This window comes from Crocuta crocuta, unplaced genomic scaffold (genome assembly GCF_008692635.1).
Source record: "Crocuta crocuta isolate KB4526 unplaced genomic scaffold, BGI_CrCroc_1.0 scaffold141, whole genome shotgun sequence".
Classification (NCBI taxonomy): Eukaryota; Metazoa; Chordata; class Mammalia; order Carnivora; family Hyaenidae; genus Crocuta; species Crocuta crocuta.
In genome coordinates, this window is record NW_027527951.1 from 7,327,440 (window position 1) to 7,353,348 (window position 25,909).

General features: G+C 36.5%; 1 protein-coding gene across 1 annotated transcript in view; it reads right to left on the reverse strand.

The window, feature by feature from the left end:
- Nucleotides 1-25,909, reverse strand: part of PREX2 (phosphatidylinositol-3,4,5-trisphosphate dependent Rac exchange factor 2) — a 288,146-nt gene that overhangs the window by 31,068 nt on the left and 231,169 nt on the right. Inside the window, exons 36-37 of the mRNA XM_077752494.1 lie at nt 8,926-8,992; nt 8,491-8,681 (exon numbers count right to left, since the gene is read on the reverse strand). Coding sequence (XP_077608620.1) covers nt 8,491-8,681; nt 8,926-8,992 — 258 coding nt within the window. The remainder of the gene's footprint in view (nt 1-8,490; nt 8,682-8,925; nt 8,993-25,909) is intronic.

Consider the following 25,909-nt stretch of genomic DNA (forward strand, 5'->3'; position numbering starts at 1 on the left):
CTTCAATCCTCTGGAGGATAGAAAAATTGGCTTATGACATTTATGAGAGTGGTTATAATATCATTAACCTTGAAGACCTGAGAAACACATCCCAGAAAGTGACTGGCATTTGATTTTGCTTTTAACAGAATTTTAGAGGTTTAGGAAAAATAATAACTTCAGTTTATTTTAAATAAAATTTGAATAATCCTGTCCTATTTATCAGTTTTTATAGTAGATTCTTTATTTATAATTTTTAAATAGCTAAATACAAATAGAATTTTTTGACACACTTACACTTTAATAATATGGTCAATTAGTGAAATTAGGTTTGCCAAATACTAATGAAATGTAACTAATAATTATGTATTCAGACTATTTTTATTGAGATGCCTGGCTGGCTCAGTAGGTAGAGCATGTGACTCTTGATTTGGGATTGTGAGTTCAAGCCCCGTGTTAGGTGTAGAGCTTATTATTAAAAGTAATTTTAAAAACTACTCTTCTAGATTATTTTTTATCAAGACATGTTTAATATACTATGATTACTGAGAGTTTTCCAATTTTAATTATGGAAGGTAATCACGCATAAGCTCTCGCTTTTTTATGTACTGAACGTGAGGCTTGTCTGGTCAACATCATGGGATAACTGGAGGTCAGAACTAGAAACCACTGCAATAAGTCACTCTCATAATTACTGTCTTCTTCTTTCACAGTAATCTAATTTGGAGAAAACAATGGACATTTTAAAATTACAGAAAAATTTAATATAGTAATTTATTAAGGTTCATATCAATTGCAAAGAAAAATCTAACAAAACAAATATTTATGCAAATTTGACCCACTCTTTAAGGTAAAGAATTTTTATAATAGATCATGAAAGAAAAGTAAAAGAATGAAACTTCTATCATATTTGATTTCTCATAGTTTTAAGAGAAAATACCTATATTTGCTTTTTTTTAATTCTTAAAAATGTTTTATTGAGAGAGAGAGGGAGAGAGAGAGAGAGAGAGGCAGGCAGCATGAGCAGGGGAGGGTCAGAGAAAGAGGGAGACACAGAATCTGAAACAGGCTCCAGGCTCTGAGCTAGCTGTCAGCACAGAGCCAGATGCAGAGCTTGAACCCACGAACCGTGAGATCATGACCTGAGCCAAAGTTGGATGCTTAACCGACTGAGCCACCCAGGCGCCCCTATCTGGTTTTTAAAATGAGGATAAGTTGTGGATTTTTGCCCATTTTGTAAATCCATATAATTTGAAATTCTTGGTTTACTTTTCTTTTTTTCCCCCAGTTTTACTGAGGTATAATTGATAATTAAAAATTGTGTATGTTTTAGGGATATCATTTGATGATTTTATATATACACACACTATGAAATAGTCATCACAATCAAGCTGATTAGCTGATTAACATATCTATCGACCCCCACAGTTAACCATTTTCTTTTTCTTCTTTCTTTTTTTGGTGGTGAAACCACTTAAGATCTACCCTCCTAGCAAATGTCCAAGTATACAAAACAGTATTATATTGTATTGTACAGTCACACTGTTGTGTATTAGATCTCCAGAACTAGTTGAAACTTTGTATAATTGAAACTTTGTATCCCTTGACCCAGGTCTCTCCATTTTCTCCTCCTGCCAGCCCATAGTAACCATGGTTCTAGCCTCTGCCTCCAGGAGTTTAGCAGAGTTATTAAGATTTATAATTATATCCTATCATGAGTAGGATATACTTTGTGTTTCTTCCAGAGCCCCATTATAAGAGGGGCTTTATTTTTTCTCTTCTAAGGATTATAGCACAATTTTATATTTTCATATTTGTTTTTGTTTGTTTAGATACATTAATGATTTTACTAGATTTTAAACAAATGAGGACAGTTGCATTGATATAATCAAAGTATATCAAAGAATAACCATATTATTAGAAAATAATGTCAAATAAAAATAATCATAGCTGCAGCAATATTTAATGGCAATTTTAAATGTCATTTCTGTCATTGCTACTACTGCTCTTACATAAAAGTAGTGTTTTAGACTAATATGCTTCAGATTCTTACGGAGCATAATTTTAGAATTTTCTGTTGGGAATGTATGGTATTCTGAGATCATGAGCTAGCAGAGATGTTTCTTATGTTCTTTTCAGCCATCTTACAGGAGATTTGAAATTCAAGTTTTTCCACTAAACTTGTTATTGAATCTCTCAAACCATTTTTGAACAAAAGATGAAGGGATATATTTTAAACCTACATTTGCCTATTATGGTAATTTTATTTTTTTTTCTGTCTCATAACTTACATATGGAAATCCCCAGAGTAAATCTACTCTTACGTGATGTTTTTACAATGCGATGGAAAACAATGCAGCTTTATCATCTGCCCCATTAGGACTCTGATTACTTAAGTCAGGTTACCTTGAGTGCTCCACTTTCATAAGATTCTGCTTTCCTTTAGATGGGCCTATTTGTCAATTTGTCCTTTAATGTCATGGTTATGACAGAATAAAATATTGCTAACGTAATCCTTCAAAATTCAAACAAAAGTGGTTTCTAAAACTGCTAATTGATAGTTACCTGAAAAAAGTTTTTTCAATTGCTTATATAAACCACGAGTCATTACATGTTCACTCTCATTTTTAAGAAAAACTATTCCATTACCCTAATTAGTAATACATATGTCTCTTCAGTTGTTTTTATCTTTTAACTACTGGATTTCATTTTTTTTTTTTTTAAAGTAGGCTTCATGACCAGTGTGGATGGAGTCCAATGTGGAGCTTGAACTCATGACCTTGAGATCAAGACCTGAACTGAGCTCAAGAGTCAGATGCTTAACCACCTGAAACACCCAGGTGCCTCCTGGATTTCATTTCCCTAACAAATGTATATAATCATACTATGGATCCTATACTATAGTCACATGATGATTATATAAGTGCTTGTCAGGGAAGGGGAAGAGAAAAAGGGCTGACATTGAAGATTCAAACACCATTGGTAATACTGTCAAATGTGAAAATATGTCTTGATTTCCAAATAACCAACTAAAAAATGCATCTTGGGAATAAACCCCTCTTATGTTAGAAGCTTCAAATATATATGGTCTTTTAGTTCCTAAAACTTTATATATGTTAAAACTAATTTCTACAATGTATTAAAAAAAAAAGAAGTCTACCACCATAATAACACAGATGGTAGCTAGCTTGATGTTTTTCAATATGTTTTTAAATAATGAAAACAGGTATGCCTTGCTATAGACTATTTCCTTCTCATACCTATGCAGGGTTCTAATCAGAACACAAGACACTGACTGATGCTGGGTGCTGGTGAATCTCTGACGCAGTGAGCCCCTCTTGCTGGTGCTGTTCACAGCCTCCAGTGGATGGGTGAACCCAAGGTACATAACTTAAAAGTGCAAGGCCTTGGGGCACCCAGGTGGCTCAGCTGGTTAAGTGTCTGACTCTTGGTTTCAGCTCAGATCATGAGCCTGTTTGGGATTCTCCCTCTCTCTCCCTTTCCTTCTACCCCTCCCCTGCTCGCGTTCTCTCTCTCTCTCTCTCTCTCTCCCTTTCTCTCAAAATAAATTTAAAAAAATTAAAGACATCTTTTAAAAAATGCAAGTTCTTGTTTCCTGTAAGAGACTCATCCTCACAACAAAGCATGAAGATAAAACACAATTTATGGTTACAGATCTCCATGGTTTGGGCTCAAAACGGAGTCATGTCTACATGAGGCCTGCGCTCAAGTCACCCACCTTCCTGCAGGGCCAAACAAGGGTTCTGACACCACTGGGAACCAATCATTAAAAATTACTGAGAGGAAGTGGACAAAAACTTTTTGGAACAAGTCCTTAGAGGGAAAAACTGTGATCCCTGATTTCCTCCCCTCATTAGAAATCTCTGACAAATCGTTTCAGGTAGCCTCTGGAAATTTCCACCCACTTGTTCCCACAGGCGAAGCAAGCAGAAGCTAATGTAGTGGGAAGAAAACGACATCTTTGTTTTTGGACACAGTAAGACTCATGATTCAGGTTTTATAACATTTGCAGCATACTGATTTATACTGGCTAAGGAAAAACAGTTGGCTATTAAGCAGGAGTGGGAATAAAGAACCACAACAAAATGAAATACCACATTGAATGGAAGGGTGCTGCAGTAAGAAATAGAGGGGAAATTTAAGGGCCCTGCAGCATGCTTTTGGATTGCCTGCAACAACTGACTGGCATGAGTATAAAAGAAGACTTTAAAAGTCACAAGATGGATTCAACACTGTAAAAATGCTCAATTTGGCAAAAAATAATTTTATCTATAAAGGAGATATATGAACAGTCTTTGTATGAATCTTTGTAGAAAAGGAAATTCAAAAAATATTCAATTCACATGTTTGTATTTGCTAATCAAAGAAGTACAAACTAAGGCACTACTGAAATATCACTGAAGATCTCGTAGGGAAGCACAGTAGATAAGTGGATTCGATCCCTCTGCAGACCAGGAAAAGGTGAAGGTACCACAAACCATCTAACCTTCTGGTTGTCACAAGCATGATCCTTTTGAGAACTTAAACAATAACATATTGACCACAAAGGTTTAAACTCCTTGCCACAGTAATTCCATCTGGAGGATATTTTTGTTTTCTTTTAATGTAATGGAAAATCAAATTGAAATCTGAACAGCTACATAATGAAAGAAGCCTCTCTGTAGGCATTATGCGCAATGGAAGAGGAAGATAAACCACTAAACTAATCGTTTAATAGTAAATTCTGGGAGAGCAACTGGCTGGATTAACTATGTAACAAATAAAAGTGATAATGAAAAAGTCTATGTGTACATTTTGAAGATACAGATATAGTTGTTGTGAGCATAAAACAGATTGTTAAGCTGTATAGATCAATACAACTCTATTCCAATTGTGTGTTTTGGATGGAAGTTGCAACAGATGAACGCAAAGTGAAAATGAAAGAAGGCTTATGAGGATAGGAAATTATAAAAATTTTTCACTTATGAAACTACCTTTTAATAGCAAGTTGATATTGTTTAAAAGGCAAAAACCTGCTTTTAAGGAGAGACAGTCCTATTCACGTGCCATTCAGTAGCAATGAAGATGAACGTCATGAGTGAATAGTTAAGAGTGTGGGCAGGGAAGTTCACCAGTAGAATTGTAATACACACATAGGATTACCCTAGTGAAAAGAATTTAATAAAAACAAAGCCAGGCTAAATGCTATGAGAAGATTTTAATAATTCATCCTGAATTCTATTCCCGCTAATCTCGTATTCACTGTTGAATGCAGCTTTGCCCTCCGATTCAGGTTGGCATTAAAACATCTAGGCATTGATGTTAATTAAATCTGCCTTTGCATTCTGAAAAACCACATTCATCTCTTTAATATCAAACATATGCAGTATTATTCAATACTCTAAAAAGACTTTAGATTCTCTTTCTATTTGGTAAGTAAAATCATGAAACTGACTATGTGATGTGGATAACATATTGTTAACCATTTCTCATCTTAATTTTAGAAGTAAATGATAAAAATAGTTTGTGCAACATTTATTCTGCTTCACATTGTGGACTTCTCCCGTTTGTCAGAACCTGAAGGCAAACTTCCAAATTTAATGTTGAGTGCAGGTTTGGATTGGGCTTCTCTCTAGCCATTTGAATCATAATATCTAAGGGATTATTTTAAGATCAGTCTTTATGTGAGATTTCCAAATCTAATCTAAATTAGCACATTTCATTGTCATGGAAAGTGTAGCATAGCCTTCACTGAAAGATTAAAAGATGATGTTAAACTCCCATTTTATTCTGCATAATAGAAAAATAAAGCTGTACCATTTTCAAATAGTTTCAACTTACTTTACTTACTTACTTACTTATTTATTTAGAGTGAGCACGAGCAGGGGAAGGGCCGAGAGAGAGAGAGAGAGAGAGAGAGAGAGAGAGAGAGAGAGAGAAGGAGAGACAGAGACAGAGACAGAGAGAGGCAGAATACAAAGCAGGGTCCAAGCTCCGAGCTGTCAACACAGAGCTCTATGTGTGGCTCGTACTCATGAGCCATGAGATCATGACCTGAGCCAAAGTGTGATGCTTAACTGACTGAGACACCCAGGAGCCCCAAATAGTTTCAACTTTAAATCAGCATTTGTGATGGAGTTTTAGTGCTTACACCTCAGTAAATGTCTCTGAAACGAACTAACGAAAGCTATATCTATTTTGAATCCTAGAAATGGAAAAAGTCAAACCACTTTGAAATTCCAATGTTACTCGTTGTCCTAACACCGCAACCAATGACTATGGTAATTATAAAACAGTTGTGGGACATCAATCTATGTCTCCCACGTAACATTAGTCAAATTTTAAAATTGCTCACAGGATAGCAGAGAGAGTACTTTGGACAACCTGGTCCCAATTCTGGGATTAAGTGCAGATTTAATTTCATCAACTTTGAGGAAATTAATGAGGAGGTAACCTAGGTTTATAGTTTCAAAGTCTGAGGTATCCATTTGGGGTCACAGTGTATCACGTTCTCAGACAACTATGTATCACCTCGCACCGGGGTAACATAAGACAACCAATAACCAAGATGGTGATGCTTTGCTGAGGCTACCATGGCTACTGTGCAGTTTCTTGAACACATTATGCACACTCCCACATGAGCTCTCACATTTGCACTGCTGCTCCCTAGGATCGAAAGCTCTCTCTCAGAGATATTTGCACAAATCATTCCTGCATTCCATTCAAGGCTCTGATGAAATCCCTTGTTGGAAGGGGCTAGCTCATCCTGTCACCTTCTACCCTCTGACTTCTTTTCTTTGTTCTATTTATTCCATCTTGCATGTTACATATTCATTTGCTTACTTTATCATCAGTTTCCCCCCAACACGATGCACACAACTTGAGAGCAGAAACTTAAATTTTTCAATGCTGGATCCCCAGCAGCTAGAGCAGTGCTGGCACATAATTGGTGCTCAGTGCATATTTACTGAGTGAATGAGTAATGAATACATAAATGAATGAATGAATAAATGGGAACAGAAGGAGTGAACATGAGTTGATCAGAAGGGAGAGATCACTTTGCTGCTAGTAAACAAATTATGAAATAATATTTTATTCATTTGGTTGCAGATGATATTTTCAATTATGCTTATTAAAGCTTGCAATAGAGAACAAAGTACACAGCCATTAAAATAAAGGAGGAAATTCTGTGTATTCTGTCAACCACAGCATACAATGCTCCTTTCAGAGGCAAAAGGTCTTGCCATACATCATAAGAAAGAGCGCACTGTGTAGGACTTGGAAAGTAGAATTTTGAGCACAGCAAATTGAAATGGAATTTCACAGATGAGAACCTGCTGTCTCAGATCATTTTCCTCCCACTTTCTACCCTTCACCCTGACCCATCAGAACCTAGTTCAAACATCACCTTCTCTGGAAAGGTCTACCCATCTCAGAGATCTGTTTTCTTTCTGAATCCTAGTTTTTAGCGGTAACTTTCCTAGGCCATTTATATTTTCTTGCAGTGTAGATTTGTTACTTTTGTTATTTTTTATTATGCTCTCTTATTATACCTTATTATTATTGTCATCTGTTCATGCTGTAATTATGCCTCTAACATGAGCATCACCACTTTATGATGTTATGCTGCGTCCTTTGCATGGGTCAAGTACCACGTAAATCTGACTAAAGAATACCACCATCCTCAAAATCCAACTGGCCCAGTTCTAAGAAGAGGCTATGATGGGTGACAGGACACTACTTGCCTATTCAGATTACAGTGAGGACCAAGTACTGCTTTATTATATTTACTACATGGTTTCACTTCCTTCTGAAGATGTTGAGGTGATAAAGGAGGAGTCCATGGTTACAGAGAAGTACTTGACATGGGGTCCTCCACCTGCATTTTGCAGCTGATGCAGCTGTAAGAATCATCAACCCACCTTGGCTGCCCCAGACCGAGCACAGGTACCTAAGACAAACCACCAGAACTGGACCGATCTAAAATATTCCCTTCCATTTCCAGGAACGCATGTTGTATGGGATCCTGGACTTAATTTTGCCCAAAGTAGGAAGACAGTAGTAACCCTAAGGCAGCACTTACCTCACAACCACTAGGTATAGAAACCCAGACTACTGAAGAGTGGAATGTCCATCAAGTGCAGTGAAAAAAGTTTTCTGTAGCTAGTGGCCAGCTCCTACCAGGCAAGTTCCTACAGTGACTAATATCAGTGCACAAGTTTGTACCTAAGTATAAATCTCATAATATAAACACAAGGGTGATGAGAATCTGGGCAGCTAAGATACAGTGATATAAATGTGGGACTGCATTCATGTATATGAATAAGCAGTCACTGAAAATATCACTAAAGCCAGAAAATACTATGTGACCTGATTTCCCAAGTCTTCTTCCACATATATCTGAGTCCTCTGCATGTTTCCAGTTACAATTTCATGCAACCAAAATAAAAATAAGAACCTACAAACGAATTTCAGTAGGAGAGCTGCAGCAGGGCAGGGCGGTTCACGTACCTGTGCACACCGCTGTTGCACATGATGATGTGGCAGGCCCCCAGCCTGTTGCACAGTTCTGAGGACACAGACAGCAGACCCACCCCGGAGGCGCCGCAAGCTGTATTCGCACAGGCGGCCGTGCGCTTGGATCTGATAAACGAGGTTACCAGTCGATAAAGCTCATCCAATGCATTGAGAGGCCTCATTAGCTGCAGAAAAAGTGATGGACATAAAGTCCAACACGTTTAGTAGGAAAAAATGCTTTTAGGTGGCATATGATGCATAGTTGTTCTTTTAATGAGTAGTCTAAAATATTTTCATTGTGGAGGTAAAAGAGTTGGAGACTACAAATATGTATAATTCCACGTTGTATAAGAACAACAGCAGAAACATTTACAAACAGGGAGGTATGTAAATGACAAAGCATCAATAAATGTAATCATCTATTTTTACCTTATCCACATAGGCAGCTTTGGATGTGGAGTTTGGTGGTGAATTTGACTTGTCCAAGTAGAATGCCCTGTAAGAATCCAAAGAATAAACAATCATCTATTGTTAGAAAAATTAAAATGCATGGAGGCATGCAAGTTTCGCTGACTTCCTGTTAAAGACAAATGGATAAATAAGTGTTGAACATTAGGATGGGTGGGACTGAAAAAAAAAAGTCCATAGTCTTCCATTCAGAAAAAATGACTGACGCCACTATCTGCTCCATTACATATTGTATGGCCTCAGAGAGATTACTTAATTTGCGTATGCCTCCATTTCCTCTTCTGTTATGTAGGGATAACATTAGCTTCTACTTCACAAGCTTGCTAAGAAGATTAAATAAGTGAATGCAAATAAAGTGTTTAGAATAGTACATAGCACAAAGTGCTTGTTAATACTTTAAATATTTCAATAATTAATATTAACACAAAAGTTGAAGAAATATACTTTCTTGTAACTACTGGAGAAGATTATCTAGTTTTCACTTTAATTAAAATTAACACTAAAACCTAACTTAAACAGAGTATTGAGTTGAATTCTTTTACCCACTAACTAAGCTATGCTCAAATTGGAAGTTAGACACGCTTTGAGGACACACTTGTTTTTTCTGTCACCAGAATGCAATATGGCAGCAAGTATTTTAATAAATGAAGTTGAATGCTAGTGGCCTGCAATAAGTAAACTCAATTTCCAAAGTTATTGCTGAGTTTGCTCAGCACATGGTTCAATACTAACCTGAAATTGTAAGGGAATGACCCTTGAAGACAGGATACATTTAAGTTATAGTTAATCTACTATATATTTTTGATGAGGTGAAATTATTTGCAAGATTTGAGCACTTAATATTGATATACCAAAATAAGGTCTATAGTATTAGAATGATTGCCCGACAAGATATTGAAATAAAACTGATTAGACTGGTGTTCTGGAGAACCTTTTAGAATTTTAAAGTACTGGCAGATTATTATTAAATGCATGAATTGTAGTGGACAAAACCAGTGAGAGAGAACTTAATGACCAGAGTCCCACTATGCACAAATGTGCCGACACACAGGACAGACAGACAGAGAGACACACACACACACACACACACACATGCGTGTGCACACACACACAGGTATTTCCATTACACTGCAGCTAGTAGTGATGTTTGTTTTCGTCTTTTAAAGATAAAGTAGCATGGGTTAATCAAGTTTTATACTTTAAATTACAAAAACTTTAAGAGTAACTTCCAAAATTAAAATTATGCTCATTCATACTGTGAATTTTTATTTTATCTCTCAAATACAAATTCAAACAATAACAAAAAACTTAAAACAGTTCTGTATCCAAACTTAATTGTTATTCACTAGAATTCATTTTGAACTCCTAGGAGATTTCCACATACCATCTTGGAACAAAGGTAGTGCCTCAAAGCTGGACCCCACAGAGATACCTTGATCAGATGTTCCTGTGCCTTTCCTCAAGTGTGCTTGGTGGTAAAAGCAATATGGTGGAAAAGAGTATACAACTCCACGGAAAAATATTGCCTCAGCCTAAATCCCACAGCTTCCTGTTGCTCCTGAGCACATGATGCTCCCAGGAGTATGCGGACTCCAGTGACCCCAGGCAGTATTTGATCACAATGACTGGGTTATGGGGGCATGAAACACTGCAAAAGGGAACATCCACTGAGTGCCAATCAAATACAGTTCCATTTAACTGGTCGAGTCAATATCTAGTAAGAGCACTGGATCAAGAGCAAAATCAAATGCATGAAGATATTTTTAAATTTTCTATATCTTCCCCAGTATCAGAAAGAAATAATAATAATCTAAGAGTATTATTGCTGGTATGAGAAGAGGAAACCAGTTTGACTTGTGTGAGGTACAAAAACACACAGTGGGGATGGAGTTAGGTTAGACTGAATGAGCAACTGAGAGAAGTCAGAGGGGCAGACTCTGTAGGGTCTTACAGACCTTGATAAAGACTTTGGGTTTTAACTGGAATCATTACCAGAAGATTGCTTTTTTATAAACCTTATTATTATGCATAAACATTCATGTTCTCCTGAAAGTTCTGAGTATCCTTTCAGTTCAATTACACAGGTACATATTTAGGCTAATTCTATGAAAACCCATGGATGCACCACCATGTTGCACACCCTTCTCCACTCCCACTCTTTTTCCAAACTTTTCTCCCCAAGGTAAACACTACCCAGAAGCTGGCATTTACCACTTTCATGCTTTACAGGTCACTGACACACCTGGCCCAAGTGGAGATACCAAAGAATAGCTGTGATCATTCTTCCACATCCTTGTTCACAATGATATTATTAGAATTTCAACTTTTGGTATTTTTATTTTCAATTTGCATGTATTTTTGGCCATCTATATTCTTCTTCTTCTATTGCATGCTGGTATCTCTTTATTTTGTGTAGTCTTTTTTATTTTACACAGAAATTAGTTATTACTTTTTATAGCAAGAGTTATATTTGAGGACATTTAAAAGTTTCTGTTCCTCTTTACTGCTTTCAAATCCACATATTCTTTCTAGGCTTGCTTCATCAAAAATACTCAGTTTGTTTAATGTTTACTTATTTTTGAGAGACACAGAGAGACAAAGAGAGAGACAGGAAGACACAGAATCTGAAACAGGCTCCAGGCTCTAAGCTGTCAGCCCAGAGCCTGACCCGTGGCTCAAACTCAGGAGCCATGAGATCATGACATAAACTGAAGTCCGGCACTTAGGTCATCCAGATGCCCCCCAAATATTCAGTTTTAAAAGCGGGATATTCTGTTAATATGTTCGATCAGTGTGCCAGTGGTATATGCTGTCATTAAATTCTAGAATCCAAACTACAGTACATTTCCCTCCTCAATACTGTTTTGTTATCTGCTCTCAATCTAGTTTTCATTGCTTTGGGACTAGTCTCTATATTTTATTCTGATGGGCTTAGATTTTTCTTTTATCCTTGATGTTCTAAAGCTTTACCACAAAGTGTTTAGGCATTGATTTATTGTTACCTATCCAGATAAGGTTCTCAGAGTGTCCTTTCAACTTGAAGAGTCTTGTCTTCAATTTTAAAATAACGTAAGCTATCATTTCTTCACTTAATCTGATGTGTTCTCTCTCTTTCTCTCTCTCTCTCTCTACACACACACACACACACACACACACACTTTAAAAGTCTTATTTTTCCCATTACTGAATTTTAGGTGATATCCTAAGTAATATCTTCCAAACGAAAAAATTCTGTCATTGTCAAATCTAGAGTTTATCCTTTCTACTGGGAATTTTATTTCAATAACTATTTTCCACTTCCAAGATTTCTGCCTATTCTTACTTCATTCTTACTACTAACGGGTGAACTTCCTATAAGAATATAAACTCTCTAGGTGGATATTAATTATTTTTAATGTTTTTAATGTTTATTATTTATTTTTGAGAGAGATAGACAGAGTGTGAGCAGAGAAGGGGCAGAGAGGGAGACACACACACACAGAATCCGAAGCGGGCTCTAGGCTCCTAGCCTGATGCAGGGCTCGAACTCATGAATGCTGATGTCATGACCTAAACTGAAGTCTGAGGCTTAACTGACTGAGCCACTCAGGTGCCCCAAGTGGATATGAATTTTATTTACTTTGGTTCAGGACAAATGGGTGGCTCAGGCAGTTAAATGTCCCACTCTTGATTTTGATGTAATGATCACAATGATCATTGTGATCTCACGATTTGTGGGCTCAAGCCTGGCATTGGGTTCCGTGCTGACAGCATGGAGACTGCTTGGTATTCTCTCTCTCTCTGTTCTCCCCCACTTGTGTGCACACATGCACTCTCGCTCACTCTCTCCCTCTCTCCCTCTCTTCCTCTCCCTCTCTCTCTCTCTCTCAAAATAAATAAATAAAGTAGGGCACATGGGTGGCTCAGTTTAAGCACCTGACTCTTAATTTCAGCTCAGGTCATGATCTCATGGTTTGTGAGATCAAGTCCCTCACTGGGCTCTGCGCTGACAGCTTAGAGCCTGCTTGGGATTTTCTCTCCCTCTCTCTCTGTTCTCCCCCCGCCCCATTCAAGATAGATAGATAGATAGATAGATAGATAGATAGATAGATAGATAGATAGATGAAAGAAAGAAAGAAAGAAAGAAAGAAAGAAAGAAAGAAAGAAAGAAAGAAAGAAAGAAAGAAAAAGAAGCAAACGAACTTATTTACCTTGGTTCATTCCTGCATCTCTGGCCCCCATGAGTTGTGGAACACAGTATGATCTTAATAAGTATTTGTATAAATAGGTAATTGAACTGTTTTATTTCAGGGGTTTCTACCATTTTTTATGGATGTCAATCCTTTGTTGATATTTTAAGCATTCAAAATATGCTTTCCTAGGTTGTTTTAATATTTTAATTTCTTCTAGTCAAATTTATTTTCAAAGGTCAATTTCATTGGCTCTTTCCTCATATTAGGATTTGTGCTTTGGAATTTTGTTTTGCAAGTTCATTGAAGTAAGAAGATTTTTTTATTTAGTTTTATTTCATCTTCTGATACAGCTTCATCCCCATCCCCCATTATCCTTCTCTTACAACTCATTTTGTACACAGAACCACCCATGTACAATCAGTTTCATACTGGCAAAGTGAGTATTACACTGTGCTGACATCTGGATTGTTTCCAGTCACATCCTTGAATCAGTAAGTGACCTGGTTCAATTCCCAGTTTACTGGCTGTGTCACTTTCTTCTTGCTGTCATAAGCCTCTCCCGGGATCAAAAACTATAGTCTCGGGTAGTGGACAGATGTCTGATCCTTGCTCAGCAGCGAACAAGTCCTTCTCTATATCCTGCTTTAGATTGTGAGGCTGGCTCTGGATCTCCACCTAGTGTAGAACGACTTTAACCTCTCGTTACTCTGAAGAAGTTGTACCGCTCCCCCAACCCCTTCAGAGGCTGGCAAGCCAATGGCCTCAGCACAGCTTACAACTCATCCCTTGCAGTTTCCTTTGATTTGTGGGCCACTGAGATGATAAATTATGAGCTCAGCTGTGACTTTCACATTCCCTGACTTTGTGTTTTATCTAGCATTACTACCTGGTTGGAATACGGTTCTTCAAAACCAGGACCCACAGAAATACCTTGACCAAATGTCCTCATGCCCTTCCTCAAGTGTGCTTGGTAGAGAAAGCAATGCAGTTAAAAAGAGTACACAAGTTCATGGACAAATTATTTAGCTTCCCAGGGTCTCAAGTATCTACTTTTTACAACGTATGTTAAAATTTTCTGACATATATACAGCATAATGTTGAATATTAATCAATATATAAGTACTCAGCACTGTGGCAAGCAAAGGGGACTCATTCAATAGTCAGTAATAACTATTATTCAAGTGCACAAAGTGGGAAGCATCTCCTGGAGCATTTTTAAGGCACAGCAAGGAATAAAAATAAGGCCAGAACTTCCTGCTTTCCCCAAAGACCATCTAAAATATTTTCCAGTACTTATAAAAAGTGAAAATTAAGGTAGGTACTTGGAATCTATATCATTCCACGATCAGGGCACAAATAGAGGTTCAGGTCCAAACAGAAAAGAACCTTTAAAAAAATTTTTAAAATGTTTTATTTATTGTTGAGAGAGACAGAGAGAGAGAGAGAGGATGAGCAGGGGAGGGGCAGAGAGAGAGGGAGACACAGAATCTGAAGCAGGCTCCAGGCTCTGAGCTATCAGCACAGAGCCCGACCCCACAAACCGTGAAATCATGACCTGAGCTGAAGTCACCCACTTAACCGACTGAGCCGCCCAGGCACCCCAAAAAGAACCTTTCTTCAGGTCAAAGAAGGCTATCATTTAAATGACTCAATCGAGTACCTTGATTGTAGATACTTCAGCTCTTCTGTATCTTGAATCATTTGGAAAGAAACTACGCTGTAGAGGCAGTCTATAAATCATTAATAAAACGTATGGAAACCTCCACTACAGAAAAGCCCCACTACAGCTGGCCACACTGAACTCTCTTCCTACTTTTGGAAACAAATGTTCCTCCAAAAAAAAAAAAAAAAGTTTGTCACTGGTTCAGCCAGTTAAGAGGAGGAATATGTGGATTCGAATTCATTTGGCAGAAATCTTAAAATTTTCAATGGAGCAAAATCCTTAACAACAAAAAAACAAACACATATTTTATGAAAAGAGCCAGTAGAAAAATAAGTATTATGGATTTTGAATGCATAAATGCCCACATCAAGTGAAAGTTGATTCAGAAACAATCTCATCTTTTTCAAGTTGCTATACAGGAGAATGAAAATAGAAAAAGCATCTAATGATATAACTACACCCTTGAAAATACTCTTAGAAGATAAATGCCTCCGACAAATATAGAATTAAATGTATTTACTGATCCAGACTTGTACAAATAGTTAATATTTGTTAATCTAACATTAAGAAAGCAAGAAATCATTATAGAATATATCTATGTGCTAATAAAGTCTAGAAGAAATAACCATGAAATATAGCCACTTTGTTACTCATATGAAATTTACATACCCAACAGATATTTTAATTCAACCAATTATTTGTTATAATAAAAATTTTGACTTGAGGCTGCAACTAATTTTAGATACTCCCCATTGGAATAAGGTTTGATCAGCCAGATATTTTACCATCCCTAAGGTTTACAGGTATTCACAGAACTTCAGTATTTTTCAGAATATGACAAATGGCAAAGGAAGTAAATTTCTAATGCACTTCCCTTAATTATACAAGTCTTACAATGCCCCTTAATCAAAATTTATGAGTGAGTTAATGGTAAAATTGGATTAATGCCCAAACTGACCATAGTTTATTACGCTTCTGAGTTCAGTAAGAATGAAGTCATGGTCCTTTGTCTCGTATAGCAAATCTTATTAAGACCATTTTGAAAGTGCTGCTACTTTATATAGGCTGGACAGTAAGTTTCCTTTCATGTTGATATACATCAGAGTTCATTGTCAACTTTGTAAATTAATTCTGCTGTATAAAATTGATATATTGTAATATTTTTTCACTTAGTCCCTATAGAATCAAATACCAATGAAAAGGACAATAATGTAATCAGTTACACTCTGTAGTGGTGTAAATGTATTCAAATTAAATATCTACAGTGAAACTAATTTTAGGCATTTATCTCATACAATCTAACAGCAGAGACAGGTACACAGGCATCTATAATGCAAGGTAGAACAGATAGATAAGTTAAAAGGTAAAACAAAGTTACTGAGATATACCCACATGAGGAAGAAGCAAGGATATATAAATAAAAATATGGCATAAGAGTTGCAGTATGACAGATGAATTTGATCCTGTCAGTCAAAACAGGAAAGCAGCATTTCAAAGGAGGAAACACACCATGAAGAGCAGAACAATTACAGAAGTGGATGGAGCCAATCTGGCTGGAGAACAGGTTCATGTAAAGTAGGGAGAGAGAATGTTGTGCAAGTAGGAAATTAAACACCAAATGAAAGAATTATAATTCATTTATTAAACCATGGAGAGAAGCACTACACAGCGCACACTTAACTATTGGTAAAAAAGTAAAAATAAATGGAAAGAAATACATGACATGCGAGATATGAATGTTTAGGGAATCAGAGCTGTAACAGATCCTAGAAATGGAAAGAACTGTTTAGCATTCAAAATAAGACCATGCACTTGTGATGAGCACTGGGTGTTATATGTAAGTGATGACTAACTAAATTCTGTTCCTGAAACTAATACAACACTATATGTTAACTAAATGGAATTTAAGTAAAAACTTGAAACAAACAATATAAGTCCATGGTAATGAAAACAGGGAATTGATGTTTGCCACAAGAGAAAGAAAATCAATTTGGGACATGCTGAGATTAGTTTATGTAGAGTTAGTTATGCAAGTTAATATACTAATTTAAAAATTAGTAAAGTGCTTTCTCAACTGGGTAAAGAATTAGGACACAGCCCTACAGGGACTGACTGGTGCTTCAATAATGGTCAGGTTTTTACACAAAGATAATGCAACAGCTGTATGTAAAATATTTAAACCTATTAAGCTTGTCATAAGTGATACACAAAGGTTAAATCAATGACAAAAGTGACATTCCTCTCATTTAGTACCATTCCCATCCCCCTACTTTTTCTGAGCATATTGGAGAATATCCAATTTCCAAGAGAAATCGATTAAGGCATAAGAACCAGTGCTGCTTTATAAATAAGGAGGAAAAACTATAGTATTCAGCTCAGCTCTCTGTAGTCTTGTTTCTTCTCCAGATCATTGCTTATGAGATCATTCTTTGTTTATAATAATTTATGAAAATTTCTCACTTGGCCAGTCTCATCTATACTTCTCATAATATCATGTCCTCTCCTAAAATATTCTAAACTGTATGTGGTAGCTTTTGGATTTTAGCAGTTACTCTGCATTTTGAAAAGGAACTGTAACAATATTTGCTCAATTATGGGTATTAGTCAGTCATAGGCATGGCTAGATATATCAATATTACAATAGCTCAGCAGTTGACTATAGCCGTGACTGGATATCTGATGAGTATCACTGTTAAGCTGCATTTGCCTATCATAGCACTTAAATTAGGAAAAAAAATTTTCTGGAAAATATTATTGAAAGATACTGATTCTTCTATAAATGAAAAATCACCAGATAGGTTCAACCTGTGCCCACATATGGGTAAAAACTACATGATGAGTAAGTAGAGTGGGAGAATGTTAACTTGTACCTCTATCCTACCCACCTTCCATGTCCACTAGCATTAGCCCCAACTCTTCTGGAATGTGTTTTGCTAAAAGTTACCTGAAGAGAAATCCTGAATAATGAGATAAATTTGGATTTGCTTGGGTAAGTCTGTCTTCTGCCTTGTCAATGGAGCATCTAAGGTTATAGTCCTTATAGAACTGCCTACTATCAATTAACAGCTTCATTTCTACTTGTGTGTTGGAAATAAAATTCCTAGAAGGCTAACAAAAATATCTATGTGACCGTACAGGGCAAAATGTTCCCATGTTAAAAAAAAGATTTTCTCTGAGACTTCTCTGATGCCCTGAAAACAGAGTTATAGTTTCAGAGGTAGTGGAGATACGCCCCACCAGTCTTTACTGCTATTGATAACCTCCTATCACTCTTTTCCTTTCCTTTATTTCTTCATTCCATACTGATTTTTGATCCTCCTTACAGGAGTCTTCTAGGGTGATATTTCTTTCTCACACCTGCAACACATATATATCATCACAGGCACTCCTATTAATATACATATGCATATGTATATATTTGCCAAAGCTCTGCTATTACAGAATATAATCTCTGTGGAAATGGACAGAAAAAGTAAATCCTTAAAAAAAAAAAAGGCCTTTCCAAGAATAAAGTTTAACCATATTTAAAAGAAAACATCTCATTACACCCAGGAAAAACAGTAAAGTCAAGTAATATTTCTATTTTTAAACTCTTTTTTTTTTTTTNAGGCTAAAGTCTGGGATGGTGATACCTCCTGTATTTTTAAACTAATTCTATTTAATTCGTAAGAATTATGTCTCAAGAAAGTTTGGCACTTTCATATTAAAGGATAATTTTTAGGTTTAAAGTCATAAGTCTATTTAGGTTTAAAGCCATAAAAGGCTCAACTGACATTCAGCTGACGATTCAGCTTCTCCTCCTCCATATTTTTCTCTATATTCCTTATTTGACTCCTGTTGGCCTTCAAAATTACCTTTCTAAAGCACAGAGACGAACATTTCATTATCCCACCCCACTTAAAGTCATTCAGATTTCCCCAGTACCCACACTCTACAGTTTGGGCCTTCAAGGCTTCTCCTAACAATCCACCGACAGACCTCCGTTCCCATCTCTTATTGCCCTCTTTGTCCTGCTGTGTTCATGCTGGGTTCCCCCAACACACCACCACCACAGGAAATTCTTCTCTCACATTATTCCCTAGGCCTAGAATTCCCTCTCACCTTGTCTGCTTGAAAATTTTGCTGATCCCTCAAAATCCTGCTCATCTGTGACATCTTCTTGAGAACTTCCCAACTAAAACAAATATGTCTCATTATGCAATACCAGTCATTCTGCCACCTTTGCTAAATTGCATACTCTCAGGAGGCAAAGAAACATTTAAAAAAAAATTGGAATCCCTTCATCTGTTAAAGATATGTGGGCTTTTTCCATAATTTGGCTATTGTTGATATGCTGCTATAAACATTGGGGGGGGTGCCCTTTCAAATAAGTATTTTTGTATCCTTTGGGTAAATACCTAGTAGAGCAACTGCTGGATCACAGGGTAGTTCTATTTTTAACTTTGTGAGGAACCTCCATACTATTTTCCAGAATGACTGCACCAGTTTGCATTCCCACCGATAGTGTAAAACGGTTCTGCATTCTCAACATCTTCACCAACACCTGTTGTTTCCTGTGTTGCTGATTTTAGCCATTCTGACTGGTGTGAGGTGATATCTCATTGTAGTTTTGACTTGTATTTCCCTGATGATAAGTGATGTTGAGCATCTTTTTAAAAATAGTTTTATTTCTTTGAGAGAGTGTGTGTGAGTGCACACACATAAGCAGAGGAGGGGCTGAGGGAGAGGGAGAGAGAGAATCCCACACAAGCTCCACGCTATCAGTGTGAAGCCTGGCCCTAGGTTCAATCCCAGGAATGGTCAGACCATGACCTGAGCTGAAATCAAGAGTAGGACACTTGACTGACTAAACTACCAAACTTTTGAAGTGTCTATTGGCCATTTGTATGTCTATTCATATCTTCTGTCCATTTTTTTACTGGATTATTTGTTTCTTGGGTGTTGAGTTTTATAATGTGGAATTTAAGAAACAAAACAAGACAAACAAGCACGGGGGAAAATAGAGGAAAACCAAGAAATAGCTTCTTAACTACAGAGAACAAACAGATGGTTACCTGAGGGAAGGTGTGTGTAGGGATGGGTTAAATAGGTGGTGGGGATTAATCAGGTCATTTGTGATGAGCACTGAGTATTTATGTAATACTGAGTATTATGAGTATTTATGTGTATTTATTTATGTAAGTATTAAATCACTAAATTCTACACCTGAAACTAATATTACACTGTATGTTAACTAACTTGAGAAAAAAGATTTAATCCCATAACCTAAGACAGTGCCTGACACAAAGCCTGTATCTCATACCTGAACTTTATTTCATTCGAGTTCTAAAGGAGTTGGAGTTACCATACTATTAAGTAACCAAATATACATACATACATATATATGTGTATATACATATTATATATGTATATACATACATATATATGACTTAATAGAGGAAAAGAAATATATTAAATATCTTAATTTTAAGAATAGATAAAATAATTACCATGTGCATTTTAAGAAGGATTCTTGGCAGAGAAGATTCTTTTTAAGCTTATAAATACTATGCTACATCTCAGTTAACACTTTAAGTACAAGACTTAAAGAAAAGTATTTAACACTTATCAGAACTTAGAGGAAGGGTGTTTAACAATCCCTCTTCAGAAGGTGAGGGACAACTACGATCAAGAGAAAGACATTCACAGGATCCCTTGCAAGACTCACAGTAGTGTTTTTTCACCTGTAAATGACTCTAGCAAAAAAAGGATACAGCAAAATTCTCATTCAGTTATAAATTAGATTAAAATAAATATGATTTAAGTATGATTACATTGAGATTTTAAATGCCTAACTCTTAGCTTCTGTACTTTTACAAAGAAACTATTTAAAAAGCTGCACTTCCCTTTATTTTGTAAAAATCAAGGCCCTTAGTATACTACTTAACATAGCCATTCAGTCGGTGCTGGCTAACATCATGATAATTATTATTCATTCTTCAAAAATTTTAAATAAAAATTATATACATTTAAGGCATATACTATGATGATCTGATATACATTTACTTAGTGAAATGATTACTACACTCAAGTTAATTAACATATCTCCTGAGTTACCATTTTTGTGTGTGCAATGAATGCCCCTAAAATTTATTCTCTTAGCATATTTTCATTGTTCAAGACAGTATTATTAAGTACAGACACACACCCATACATCTGTCGACTTATTCATCCTAAATAATGGCAAATTTGTATCTTCTGACCAATATCTTACATTTGCCCTGTCCTCCCCACTCCCGCATCACTGTCCCTGGTAACTGATCTACTCTGTTTCAATTAGTAAAATTCCTTCCTCTTCCCCTTCACCTCCTTCCAGATTTCGCATATAAGCAAGACATAGTGCAATTCTCTTTGACCTGTTTCACTTAGCATAATGTCCTCCAGTTCATCCCATTCTGTTCTGGCCTGCAAGGTCTCTGCTAAGAAATCCACTGATCACCTTATGGGGGTTCTCTTGTATGTGAGGAATATTATTACTCTTGCTGTTTTAAAACTCTTTTTGTCTTTGATTTTACACAATTTTATCATAATGTGTCTTGGAGAAGATCTTTTTGGGTTGAAAATTTGGGGGGACCTATATACTTCATAACTTTGGATGTCCAAATGTCTCCCCAAACTTGGGAAGTTCTCAGCAATCATGTCTTTAGATAAACTTCCTGTCCTTTTCTCTATCTCTTTTCCTTCTGGAACCACAAGTAACAGAAGGTTGTTTCTTCTAATGCTATCTCATAATTCATGTAGGCTCTCTTCACTTTTTTTTATTCTTTTTTCTTTCTGTTCCTCTAACTGGAGTGCAGATTTTTTTCTGCTTGGTTGAATCTGTTGTTGGAGCTCTTCATTAAATTCCACAGTTTAGTCATTGTATTCTTCAACTCTAGGATTTTTTTAATGGTTTCTCTCTCTTTTTTGAACATCTTATTTTGTTCATGCATTGTTTTCCTAATTTCATTTAGTTGTCTGTGTTTCCTTGTACTGTGGTTTGCTGAATTTCCTTAAGAGAACTATCAGGAATACTTTGTCCAACATCTTATAGATTTCTATTATCTAGGATCAGTTGTTAGAATGTTATTAGTTTACTTTGGTGGTCCATGCTTCCTTGACTATTCATGATTCTTATGGTTTTGTGTTGGTGCCTATGCATTTGAAGAAGTAGGCAACTCTTCCAGTCTTCATGGACTGGCTCCACCAGGGAAAACTTTTTACCAGCTAGCCATCCAGAGATTCTGGGGCTGAGAGGAGGTATCTGGTGGAGTCTGTAAATGAAGAGGTCTAATGCCTTGGTTAGTAGGTGGACAGGCTTTGTTCTTGGGTCCACAGGGACTGGTTTGGTGCCTGGTTCCACAGGAGCCCACCTGGAGTCTGGGGTCATAGGGGATGGCCTGCCAGTGATGTAGCTAGGCCTGCTTCTGGGGTCTATGGTGAAGTTGGGCGCTCATTGCACTCTTCTTTCCCCATGGGGAATGTGTTTCTCTTCGTACCGGGCTAGCCAGGGTTGGGGTAGGGTAATGTAAAACTGTCTTTCCTACCCTCTTCATTGCATATTTTCTTATTTCCATGCTCCACTCAGGTGCTATAGTCCCTCACAGACAATCTTTTGCTCCTGTGAAGAAGATATTTATGTTTGTGGATAGTTGTTCAAATTAATGTTTCTGTAAGTGAAGGAACACTGGAAACTGCTATACTATCATCTTGCTGGCATCACTTCACACTAGTATTTATTCTTTAAGACCCATCTTGAATATCATCTCCTCTCTCAAACTCCCTCAGTATCTTCAGAATAAGAGGCTCTTCTATTTCCCTAGCACCTGGTACATTCCTTAACATCAGTGTCCACTGTTCTTTAGGGAAAGGGTTTGTTTAAATGTTTCTTTCCTCCCCATCGATAAGCACCTTGAAGACAAAGATAAGGTACAGGTTATGTTTATTATTCCATTACCTTAAACAGTACCACCTACAACTGTGAGTGTCCAATAAATTTTAGCAGAATAAATAAGCTCTTAAGTTTCTTAAATTTCATAAATTTATAGACAACTGACAGCTCTAAACCATGCCAAGGAGAATGTGCTTTCTTTCAAAAACAAAAACAAAAAACAGTCTGTGTCAAAAAGAATTGGAAAGCATCCATCACAAATGGTGGCTATTGGTTAAGAAAAAAATTGCCAAGCATAATGAATGTCCTCCATCACAAAAAATACATACACTCTCAATATTTTGCTTTTGAACTTTACTTGTAATTGGAAAGACGTAACTGTATGAAAAAGATGAATGAGGTCACTGCCCTATCTTAAACTTTCAAAGTGGTTAATTAAAATCAGCTGAAGCAGTGTGGAACTGTCATTGTCTTCTAAGACATTAAAGCAGACAACTACTCAGAAATGAGTCTCATCTTAAATAACTGTAGACATCTGCTTCAGAGGGAAGGGCAGGGAAAATTTAACAGAACTAGGAGTATGGATATAGAGAAATTAGAAAGATGTCATTAGCAGAATATGGTAAGTGAAAATGCATTAACTAATTAAAGCTCTGTTGGGACTGTCTTTTGGTAATTTCATTCTTCAGAGGAGCAAACTGATCAAAGGTAAGTTTTAAAGAACTATTTTGAGCAGAATATAACCTCCATAAAGGGAGGGACTACATCATATTTCACATATGCCCTCCACCAAGAACACTGCCAGACTCAAAGCAGTTGCTCAGTAAAAGTTTGTTAAAAGAAGCAGTAAGTAAATAATTTAAGGGTAAATGAGAATCCATGTCGATTAACAAGGAGTAATCTCATGCACTACTGAGTCCTTCCCACAAAGGATAAGTTTGATCAAGTGTCTTTCTTGACTGGATGAACTAATGAGAAGAAATATATATATATTTTAGCAACTCTGTATCTTTTAGATACTGTCTGATAATTTCCTCTTCCATTTAAATTTCTCCCAAAGAAGTCTAATTTGCTAATCCCACTTCTAAACCTTCAACCCACTCCCCTCAGCTGATTGCAGCCAGACCTCTATCCACCACCCTTCTCAAACCATTCTCCCTAATGATGTCAATACCAATGACTTTACATTGGCCAAATCCAGTGGACATTTCCCAGGCACTGTTTTCTGAATCTCTTCTTACATACAGCACTCTTGTTCACCCTCACCTTTTCCAGTTCTCTATTCAGTAACTCTTCTGATGTGGTTCTGGTACTTTGTTGGTTTTCACACACTCACTTAAGCTTGCCTTTTCTACTTCCCCCATGGGCTCCCCTTCCTTACCTACTCCTCCAGCATCTGTTTTCTCTTCCATATCACAATTCTCACTCTGAACACTCTCCTGAGTCATCTTTTTCTCCTCTAAGAGAACTCAAATCAGCACACCTCTACACTCCCAATTTGTTTATTTGTTCATTTTTTCAATAAACAAATAGTAAGTTGGTACTGTGGATAACAGGTAAAATTAAGACAATTATTGACCTGCAAAGAACCTATGTTTGAGACAGGGTAAAAAAACAGGTCATTACAGTCCAGTGATATTAGTCAGCATTAGGATAAGTAGGCATTAGGCAAAGGGAATGAAGGGTTTTAAGGCATAAAGAGAATCTTAAGGTGGAAAAAAAAAGAGTAGTCTACTGAAAGCATAGAACTTAAGTCTGTAAAAAGCTACTTAATCTTCTGAAGGTGGGGAGGCATGAGAAATGGCAGTTGGGAGATTACTGAGCAGATCTAAACAGTAGCTGGATGAATGAACAAATGAAAGAAAAATAAAAAGATAGAAAAGAAAAAAAAAAGAAAAGAGGGTAAAGAAGGAAAGGAGGAGATAGAGAAGAAGACAGACAAAGGAGAGAGAAGGGAGAGAGAGAGCCTTGTCCCTTATTTGTCATGGATCTGCTATGCTGTGTTAGATAGAAAAGAAGAGGTAAATGATATTACACTTAAAGATTTATTGTTGATAAACTACTGTAAATCTCCCTAAACTTCCTGAAATCCTTGTGGCATTAAGGGACTTGAGAGTAAAAAAAAAATTCTAATCCAACACTATGGCTTTTTGGACATAAGAATGTGTTGTCAATACGTTCATTCAATTACTTCAACAAATATTCTTTGAACATCTATTTGGGTATAAATCAATGTTCCATGCTTTAGGGATACAGTCATGAACAAGTTCCCTCAGGGAACTTGCTGTATTCTGGTATGGATTACATGTGACCTTGACTTTCTTTCCGTGTTAAGCGTCTGAAGAACCCTTTCTGTGTGGGAAAACAAACTCCTAAAGCCAGCTCTTCTTAAATCTGCTTCTCTACTATAGTGTGGACCAGTCCCCAATCTTATTTTCAATGACACTTCTTCACCCAGACACAAGGCAAGCTTGTTCTTCCTTCAGAATCTGCCCTCAGCTCACTTTCCAATTCTCAACCTTGCTTAGGGAGGTTTTGAAAGACAAAAGCTACATCCTACACTAATGATTATTTTCAATCTCAGCCTATGTACTCTAGCTCAGTTCCACTTAAAATGTGGTTTGTGGACTTAAGAATTTCTCAGCAAAAATTTAGAAACTGTATAACAATTTACATTGTCTCAACACCCAAAGCATTCAAGAGCATTTGTGTTATTGAATAGGTTACAGACCAGTCCAGTAAGTTACATGTGCTATGAGTAACAAAACAGCCATGCATAGTAGGGCCACACAGCAATAAGTGACATTTGGAGGATAGTTTGTCAACTATGAACCAAAAGTATATAAAAATTGAAAACAAACATAAGAATTTGTTTTTATTTAAAACTCATCATCTCTATCATCATTTTAATGGTTAATTATTAATCAGAATTATGGTTTAACATTAACTAAATCAGAAAAATTAAATTGGCAATATTTATCCACAATTTACAGATGACACTACAATTTCATTGAATTTTTGTTAAGAAATTGCTCTTCACATTTACTCTTCCTCTCCTTTCAGACTCTGAAGAGTATACTGTCTGGTTTATCTCTGTATTCTCAATGCTATACACATTCCTGCACTTGCATACAAGTGTATGATAAATACTACTGAACCATAAAGAATATTCTCAAAACAGAATGGGAGTAGCTAGGAAGA